Genomic DNA, 10347 nt, shown 5'->3' with positions numbered 1-10347 from the left:
CCCGCAGGCCGCTGTCTTCGGCGCAGTGACCCAGCTCGGCGCCCGGGGGTGTCCTCTGTGAGCGCCCGGCTCTGCCTGCAAATCCGCACCCTTCACCATGGGAAAGGGTGGCACAGCTCTACCCTGGGACATCCTGATCGGATTCCCCTTGCGCGTCTCAGTGCCTGTCTTTTGATTTCGTGTACGGTGTATTTGCAATTTTCCTGCCTGGTAATTAGAGGAGGAAAATGGATGAAGCCACCAGCCAGGCACAGGCGACGTGTTAGGGTTGAGTCTAGAAGGTAAGCGAAGGCGCACAGGGGCTCAGTGCCTGGCCAGGGCCCATCCACAGCTAATGGCGATGTAAAATTAGTGCTAAAACCAGTGTAAAGCAAATAATGATCTACTCTAAAAACAGTGTTAATAAAGCAAATAACAGTTTGCTCTACTGAAGACAAATGCTGAGGGCTCCAAAGCAAGAGTAGGCAAAGGTAGTTACCAAAAAAAACCCAAACGGGTACACCTGTGCAAGGTCTTCCCAATAGGAAAACCTTTGTTGTTGTTTTCAATTATATTTTTGCTAAGAAAAAAATACTATGCACAAAAGTTGTCTCTTTCCTTAGGCTGCACGGCTACTGCAAAACTGGCAGAGACTGCAGGGATGTAGTGACGGGAGACCTGCAAAGCGCTTAATATGCACAATGTGCTGTAAAGACTTGACAACCCGACAAAGCGTTTCTGCTCGGATGCCGTTACTGGCTGTGATTTCACACAACACATTCCCCTGCCTCCCCAACCCGAGACAGACAGGCACGTTTTATATTTAGTATTGGAGAAGCACAGAAAGGGAAGGAGCTCCGTGGCCTCCGCTGGGGATCACTGACTGGTCTCCACTATCGTAAATAGCCAAGGTACAGCTAAGCCTTTTCATAAGACAATTAAAACTAGTGGAAAGAACCCACTGTTCTACGCTCTAGGAGCGTTACAATAAAGGCAAAATATTGATTTGAAAGCCAGCTATTTGAAAAATGAGAAGTGCTTGAGAATTGCCCAAGACCCACACAATTATGCCTTAGTACCTTGGAGCACACCAGTGTACGGCAACGAACCATCTCCCTTGTGCCAGATTCCTTAGATTAGTCAGAAATAGTTAATGCATCTGGCTGAACAACCGATCTACACCCACAAATAAATCATAAAGATGAACCGATAACTTATCTGTCCCATGCTAATGTGCTCAAAGTTCACGACTGCTCTCAGGAAAACAAACCATCAGTAAATACACGTTAAACTGAGCTCTTTATTTGATGACCACTGTTCATGGCAAACACACTAGCATTTGGTCTTTGCTTTTAGCTTTTAATAGAAGCATAAAGAGATTTTTCCATAGAATTGGAGATTGCAATTTTGATCCTACAAAACGATGATTTTTTTTTTTTTAGGATACAAATAAGTAATTCCAGTTAAGTGCAAATTTCACTTAAGACATGACATTATTCACTTAAGACATGACATGACAGCAACATTATGAGATATACTGCCAGCAGTATTATGAGATATAGTGTACCTTCTTTTCCAGGTATAAATAAATGTATTCAAATTCTACAAAAAAAATACTACATGAATACCAAGAGGTTAAAAGCATGCCTTCTAGTAAGGAAAGTGAATTTCTTTTACTTGGACGTTCTCAACGTGTGTGAAAAAATTGTCAGAACTCCTCAGCAATACTTAATGCAGTTGATATTTTTATGATCGCGTCTGTTTTCCAACTAAAGAAAAAATCATTAAATATATGTAATAACTCTTTTTTATCCTTTAAGTGGAAATGTTACATAAGTTTAAGCACAGAATAGAATTTTTTTGACTTTGATGAAACCAGTTCGTGATGATCAAAGTACTGTTGAGTAAGACTGAATTTTGCAAACATTTAAAACTGACAAGTAGTTTTAGCTCAAAATATCATTAAAAGGACAATTATTTCCTAAAAGTAAAAAATTAACAGTATAAAAAGAAACACCAAATAAAATTAACTTCCACGATTGACACTGTAATAATATCTCTGAAGACTGAAATAAAAACTTTTTTTTCTATATTTTTGTTTACTATTTTTTATTATTTACATTCGTGGGTTTTTAATTCTATTGTGAAATCTCTATTACTTGTAAGACTAAGTAGAGGATCTGTAGAAATGATTGCTTATTAGGACCAGAAGAGGGAGCTCATATTAGTATTTTTAAGTTAAAGCAGTATGTAACAGCGCAGAATTTAAAGCTAAAAGTACTTTCAAACATTCATTAGATTCTTCCATATATTATGCAGTTACCTTAAAGTAATAGATTAACATCTCCAGTTGGCATCTGTGGTAATGGGAACATGGGTCAGAGTTAAGGCAAATGACCTTTTTTAATCTTTGAATTTAGGCAACTGAGATTCCCTCAGTCCCTGTACAACCGGCATGCGCTCCCAGGAACTGCCCTCCCACCGCTGGTGTCTGGACAAAACAGCAACTTGCTCGGCACCAGGCGCCCTCGCCCCCACCTCTTTGCCCACCTGGCACATAAAGGCAGGAGGCACACGGAGCTGTTCTCTCTGATGGGGATCAGAGCTTTGTAAGCGCCTCCCAACTCTCGCTTATCTCGCCTCAGTACGCACATACCAGCTGAAAAGTCTTCAAGAGACATCCTCAAGTATTTAGGCCTCTCTGTTTTCAAAGGAGACTAACAAAGCTAGCTTAGGGTCTACTTTTGCCTCTTAAACTGCAGCCTCTGCCAGTTAGTCTGTACCAAGTTTGTGCTGTGCCCCTTCACAGATTTAAACCACCACACGAAGTCGCCAAATTGTAAATTTTCCTGTCCGCTACCTTTAACACAACATATGCTGCCACAGCTGTGAATATGGACAAAGAATAAAAAAGCACATCTCCCTTCTTGAGGGACTGTGTTGGATTTGACATGATGAAAGAGTATTTGTTGGGCAAGTAAGTTTATATCAAATGCCATATAATTATTTGTTTACATGCAATAAATAGCATCTCCATTTCCACTTAATGTTTTCAGAAGTGTAGTGTAACAGAGTCATTGTTATGGACAGCATCAGGCAAACAGAATTGGAAGAATCGTACCGCTAGAGAAATCTGGGATAAAGCATACAAGCGAATAAGTAGCGTGGAAATGGCTTTACACACATACAGAACTTCACATGTAAAAAAATATTTATACGTTGGCATGAACAGAGCCTAGAGAAGTGTGAGAGAAGAAGGATACATTTGAATTTTATGTAAAGGCCATGAAACCAACAGAAAGACAGACAGAAAGAAATATTTAAAGGAAAGATTAAAATGTCAGTTTTAAAAGAATAAATTCCACCAAGTAAAAATCCGTGAACCAGATGAGTTCTAAGGACTCTACAAATAAAAGTGCATCATAAAAGTCTAAGAATAAGACATATTTTCTTTGCCCTACTACAATGTAATATTTAAATACATGGCTATTTTCTTAGTTCTGTAAATCTCTAAATATGATTTTCCATTCTCAAAGGAATATCTATGTAACAATTTTAGAGATTAGAAACGCATTGATTAAAGTACTAATTTTATTACAAGATAATCAGAAACTAATTTCAGCAATAGACCAAACCAGCAGAATATAGAAATGAAGAAATACAAGTACGCAGGTAAGCACAGTGAAAAATACTCAATATGTCCATTAACATTATGCCATATAATAAATATTTATTAATCTTCTGGTTTCTTTGATGGCACTGGGCTCTTCTCTTTCCGTTTAGCAGCCTTCTCCTTTTTCAGCTGTAGCAAAGAAAGACACCAACAGCGGGACAAGCATTAATTTGCAAGTCGGCTCGCAGGGCAATATTAAATCTCTACATCCAGTCACAAATCTACCAGAGCAATACATGCAGGGCAGAGAGCTACAGATCATTATTAACCCAACTTACCGTTGCTTACTTTTACATTTTAAGACCAAGGAGCACTTCCACAGTTCTGCAGCTCCTCCCCTTCCCAAACTAGAGCCGCCTTTCTCTCTGTTAACAGCAATCTAAGTATTTATGTATCCCTCAAGGCCCACGTGCCTCACAGATGTTCATGGGTTTATCTTTATATCAACAACAGGTAAAGAAATTTTATGACAGATCTGTAACAGGCACAGTTGGATGAACTAGCATGCACAAAACTACAGAGGAGGTTTTTTGCTGAGGTAGATGTTAAACCTCCATCTCAGCGTCATCTCACTGACACACAAGGCCACATTTTCCTCTCCGAAGACATTTTTTTAAACAGTCGGCTCTACAGCATGGTTGATTTACCAACACACAGACCTTTAACTCTGCCATTTTGTAGTAAGACTATTAATGCAAACAAATTTATCTGTTGCTCTTAGAAGCACAGGAAATGTAATGTGAATCTGCTTTGTTGGGGTTTTTTTGTCACATAGTAAAATGTTTTGTTCTACCTCAAGAAAAATCTGCCCATTTAAGGCATTTACCATCCCAGGCATGCCTGACCTCTGAAATCGTGCAAAAGTTCATAATTCTGTTTAAAACTTTATTTTAGAAGCTACTGTTTTCTCAGGAAGAGAACAAATTACATACTGCACTTATATGCCTCTCAAATCATACATGTATCTTTTTTAGATATCCTCTTGTGACATATTTGAATTAAACAGTAAATGTAGCAACTTGCCCGTTCTTGATAACGTTTTTCAAAGTAAGCCATGTCATCCTCTTCAGAATGCTTTCTATGAGAAACTTGCCTGGTGGCACTAGAACCGCCTGAGAAAAACAAAATAAACCAAAACAAGAAGAAAACACCAAAAACCCTTTTTCATTAATGATACTTGCTATTCCATTAGTTAGTTTTACATTTGGCAAAACACATTTAAAATAATCTTACCTTTACAGGCAAGTAATAAACCCCAGCACTTAGGACCAAAGAGTAATCTCTTTAGTCTAGGCTAGCATCTATTATAAATAGTCTTAGAGGAGTTCAACCATTATATTAATTGCTAAATTCTTACTAAATAAGGGATATAAAATAAGTATAACCAATCCATAATTCCATGCAGAAAAGACTTCCTGGCAGAAGGCAGTTTCACAAGATCGTGCTGCGTATGTATGATCCATTTAGATATTACAAGCTTCTAGTAAAAATTAAAAATTTAAAAAACTGATCCAATGAATAAGTGACACCATTAATGGAGAAGATACCAAATGGTAGAAAAAAAAATTAAAAAGCACATCATGAGCAAAAATAACTAGCAGTAACAAAACAGTTATTCCAAGCACTGCAAATACGTGTATGTTGCACTAGCTTTTCACGTAACAGGGCTTCAATATTCATTTTAATTTTTAGCTCTGATTTTAGCCCTAAGCATCTTTTAACTCATAAGTAAAGCCAATTAATTTTACATTAAATACTTCTTGTAAAACAGTATTATCCTACTAATATAGCACCTGCTATCTGTGAGATGGGTTGAGCAGAACTAGAAGGTCCCTGAAATGCTTTTAGAAATGGATGATCCATGCTGGTGGCAGGGGATTCTAAAAGTTCAGCAGAAGGAGCCCCTGTCAGAAAATAAGTTGAATGAAAACAAAAATTATCTTTACAAGATATTTTAAGAACATACATGATGTGGTCATAACAAGGCTAGAAATTCCTAACTACAACAGTCAGTGCAGAACCCATAAACTCGAATTGACAAAAGCATTGCAGAGGATGGTTTTAAAAAAAATAAAAGCTTTGCTTCTTTAATTACTACAGCTATGCTGTAGTTTCTAAACTTCAGCCAAATCCAGGAAATCAGATCAGAATTTAAAAAGAAATAATAATGAGTAGATGGCAATAATAAATAAAACAGTATTTCAGGATAAAATGTGTCCTTTACTCTGTTCATTATTAAATGACACAAAAATCACAGAGCAGCAGAGGTATCAAGGCCAACTAACATGCCTGTCAAAAATCAAGTGCTGCAAAAAACTTAGCAGCTATTAACTTCGGAGTTTGGAAAAAAAAAACCTGCTTTAAACATATAACCAGAAAATGCCTGGGCAGTATTAGGCTAAAGGATTGACATAACATGGCAGTATTAAAAGAAAAAGAGGAGAAAAGCAAGAGAGAAAAAGAGAGTTCTTTCTCAAAGATGTGCTCGGTTTCAGCCAGAAGCTACTGGGCTGAATGCCCAAATTGCTGATAAAGAGGGGTTTTAATCAGTTCACTACAGGAAGTTGGACAAGATGGTCACAGTGGTCTCTTTATACCTAAGGACTGCTCAGAAAAAAAAAAAGTCTTAAGCCCTTTTCCTATTGATCCAGTTTGGCTTTGAACTTTGAAAATCTTCTGTTGAACTGCGACGTTTTGAAACGACTTGATTGGAAGAATTAAAATTTCATGCCGGCTCAGCTGGACTTACCTATTCCACTGTCATCGAGTCTCATGTAGCCTTCTGCTAGGGAACTAAAACCCGTCAGTCCTCCCATGGCAGCGTAAGGCACATCCTGCCCCACGGGCTTGCCCTGGGCTAAACGCTCTCCTTTAGTTTCCACGACGGTTTCATGAGCATATGTTGGCTGGCCACAGGCACACGTAAAGCAGCTACAAAAGCCTGAACACTTGGAACCTAATTGACAAATAATCGATTAAGTGCAATGAGTGAGATGATAATGGAATTTGTATTTCATTGCAGACAAAACTGTGTTTCCCTAAACCGAATCTTGTTGAAAATTAGAGCTTCTTCATTGCAGAAGTATACAAAAATGCTGTAAAAAACAAGAGAAAGGATGATCATAGGAGTCATCCAGTCCCAAGGTCTCGTTCCATCAAGTTTTGAGCAGCCTCAAGCACGGAGATTCCACCTCTCTGAGCAGCCAGGACCAACACTGGTCTTCCCTTAGAGCAGACATTTCTTTCCTAATACCTAACTGGATTTTCTGTGTCCATTACCCCTAGTAATACCCTTCTCTATCCCTTCCCTGACCAAAACAATAAAAATTATAAAAATTCCGGCACTGGGTAAATGAAGACGACCTGCCAGCATTTTGGCAGTGTTACCTGCAAAGGTGTACAGCATGTGTCAATGCTGCATGACCAGGAGACTTCAAATCACAGTTTGACACAAATCTCAATTTAAACATTTTTTATAATTCACAAAATTATCTCAATAGTAAAGAGAGGCTGTGGTGACAGCAAAATGGGTCCTATGTAAAAGTACCATTAGACTGACCTTCAGGGGTTTTTTAAGCTTACATAGCCACGAGGTGTAACTGAACTAGTTATACAAATGGCATATAGCATTCAGAACCACAGAGTCAAGTGATACATCTGCCCTGGCTACAGCTAAGACTGTCTTCAGAGCTCTGCCGGAGAAACGATGTGAACAAGAAATTGAGGAAACAGAACCTGAGGAACCGATTTTGCAAATGTTTCATTATACAAATTACCCCGCTTCCAACTCCCAGCTACAGATCATTTTTCAGAGCACCAGGAAAGATTTTTCTTAATTCTCGTGTAAGGTGTTCAAGGATCATATTCTTGAAAATATTAGAGACTTTTCGTACCATTTTGGGGACTCTTTAGTAATAGAGCTCTTACTCTGCATTTGGATACAGAATCCAGTATATACAATATATGTAGTGCAACAGCAGTATTTTTTGCAATTATAATTTATCTGTCACATTAGATTTATACACCACTAGGCTAGACTAATACCAGTACATTGAAACAGCACAAGTTTAAAACAGAAGCAAGTCTTGGCATTTCTCTGTGTAATCTGTGAAGCCCTCAGAAGTGTCAGGTATTTTTGAGAAACACTTGAAAAAGTGCATAATATAAATGATTATTAAAAACACTCTGCTTTGAGGATTCAGTCTGTATCATCCAGCTGCACATTTAAGACTTTCACATTACATAGAGCAAATTCCTGAAAGGCTGTCATATAAATATTTTAATTTTTATTCCGTGGAATATGATGCTCATCCCACAAAAGCTGTTTGTGATTCCACCTGTACATACTGGACAGACTTTATGAAGGAATTTTACTAACAGTACAGGGCTGCAGCAAAAAAAATCTTCAGCTTACATTTGCAGCTTCAAACTAAAACATTTTTATGCATTATTTATTTTCAGTGGTAATGATTAGTGCTGTTTCATTACAATAACCTCACACAACTGAAGCAAAAAGTTTCTTCTTACTGCCTTCTCAAACCTTTTGCTTAGAACTCCATTCCCATTTGTATGTCTGGACCCCTAATCTGCGTGCTCGGGAACCGCTTTGTTAGAGCGCTAACAATAGCGCTGTTTGGGAACAGAGCACTACTTCCTACTGAGTTGAGAAAAGATATAAAAAGACAATAATGTTATATTCAACCAGGCGACAGGGGAACCAAGACCTACACTTCTCTCTCTCAAGCTACCAAGATCATGTAGGAAAGTCACGTGCACGCAGCAGTGGAAGTGCAAACGGGGTGCCTTCCTACGTGTCTAACTTGAGGTGGCCGTCACCACGTGTACCTCACCGAATCATTCAGAAACTCAGGCTCCTTCACAGGACTCTCAAATTTCCCAGCAAAGAAAGCTGCAAGCCCGTCGGCAACTCACAAGAGTTACAGGAAAATCCAAGTGCTGCGCTGTGCTGATCAGCGAAGTGTTTGCACCTGCAGCGGACGGGCTGTGTGCCGTTCAGGGGGACGTAGTGGTAGGACTGGCACAGACAATAGCTCACTCTGCAGGGCACCGGAATAGGACGGGCTTCGGGAATCACTTCGTAGTCCGTTTTGTGTTGTTTATACCTAAAACGGGGAAATAAAAAAGCTTCTATAACTTCCTTAGCATTTACCAGAAAACTAACTGAAAGGCTTATAATTACAAGTTCTGTTCCGAGGTATCTTTAATTATACCAATTACTGTTGTTAATTTTCAATTTAATGCATAGTATCAGGTGCTTTGAAATCCGTTCACTACACAAGTATCACAGATCCTTATGTTTCATTTGGACAGAAATATCCAAATCAATCTGATCTACAGTGCCTTAAAGCTTTATTTATTGAAGACTACAAAATCATTTTGGTCTTAGAAAAATGTATTGAGATTTAGATTTAGGAACAGTTCTTGACAGTTCTTGATTTACAAAGTTATTTAAAACCTGATTTTCTCAACCCTTAGACCTTAAATTAACTTGCTTATACTGTACTGTAATGTATGGGGAAACATTTTGTATTTTCCTGATTTTAAAAAACACAACAGTGCAAAAAAACCAGAAAAGATACGTACCGGTGAGTACAAAAGCACAGCGTCTCTGGTCCCACAAGCTTACAGTCCATGCCAGTTGGTGATCTCCAGCTCACAAACAACCTGTTCTGTAATCGAATTGGGAACACTCTTCTTTTGTACTCTTCATATTCCTCAGGCGTGAAGAGTTTCCCTCCATCATCATCACCTACAATTCTGTAAACATGTCATTAAAGAAAAAATACAATAAAAGTAGATTTCTCAGGGTATTTTTTTCAGAAAATATAGAACAACATTTTCACTGTAAATGCAAAAAAACCCCTACATAATACTGTTCTCATGATATCCATTTAACAGAACTGTAGCTGACCTTCAGAGGAATTTTGTGAGTAACCATCTTTAAAAAAAAAGTGCTCTGACAGACTGAAAATCAGCACTGTAAGAGAGAAGGAAAAAATTAATAAAGCAGACTACCAAGCTCCTTTTCAAGGTGGCAGAAAAAGCAGAGGGCACCAAGGGTTGTGTAACTTGCCAGCCCTGCCTCAGACTTCTTGAATGAAGTCACTTCACCCATCTACACCAAAGTGTACTGCAGGCTTGGGTCAGGTTATCTAGCCTTAGTATAGTCTGAGTAAGATTATTCAACTGCAAGCAGGTAACCACGCTGCCGTCAGTGTAACAAACGATCCATCCAAGCTGTCTTCTGCTTTGCAAGAAGGCCACACCAGTTCCTGTACGTGAAGTTGAAAGCAGCTGTATCCCACACCTGGGACAGACACAAGTTTTTAAGTCATCACTGTGTTCAAATTCAAGGTCATTGAATAGCTGGAACTCCAGAGCAGCGTCCAAATTCTACGTTATGGAGACTAACTGAAGACAGGAAGGAAAATACGTAAGATACAGTCTGGAGTTAGTAGCAGCACTCAACTACACTGAAGGTTAGTTTATTAATATCTGTGAATATTTCAGTTACTATTTGTTGGGTGTGCTAAAGCCCACCGAAAAGGTGGTTCTTTGCCAAACGTTGTGCGGATTTGTGCGTGAGCAGTACTGCCCAGCACAGCGCCAGGGGAATGCGTCCGCACGTCCCTGCCGGCTGCATGTCCGTCCAGTGGCACCCACCGTTAGAGTCA

The 10347-nt window shown here is 38.9% G+C and overlaps 1 protein-coding gene across 1 annotated transcript; it reads right to left on the bottom strand.

Moving 5' to 3' along the window:
* Positions 1-3712: 3712 nt before the first annotated feature.
* Positions 3713-9430, bottom strand: FAM221A (family with sequence similarity 221, member A; the record flags this gene model as incomplete). The annotated part of the gene is made up of 6 exons (XM_009877383.1): positions 3713-3781; positions 4676-4764; positions 5446-5556; positions 6402-6608; positions 8585-8775; positions 9257-9430. Coding segments are annotated over 6 exons (841 nt in total), but the record flags the coding sequence as incomplete, so codon positions are not given.
* Between the last annotated feature and the right edge of the window lie 917 nt (positions 9431-10347).

This window comes from Apaloderma vittatum, unplaced genomic scaffold, assembly GCF_000703405.1.
Source record: "Apaloderma vittatum isolate BGI_N311 unplaced genomic scaffold, ASM70340v1 scaffold34709, whole genome shotgun sequence".
In the NCBI taxonomy this organism is placed as follows: domain Eukaryota; kingdom Metazoa; phylum Chordata; class Aves; order Trogoniformes; family Trogonidae; genus Apaloderma; species Apaloderma vittatum.
Note: the sequence above shows the minus strand (reverse complement) of the source record. Positions and strands in the feature narration are given on the sequence as shown.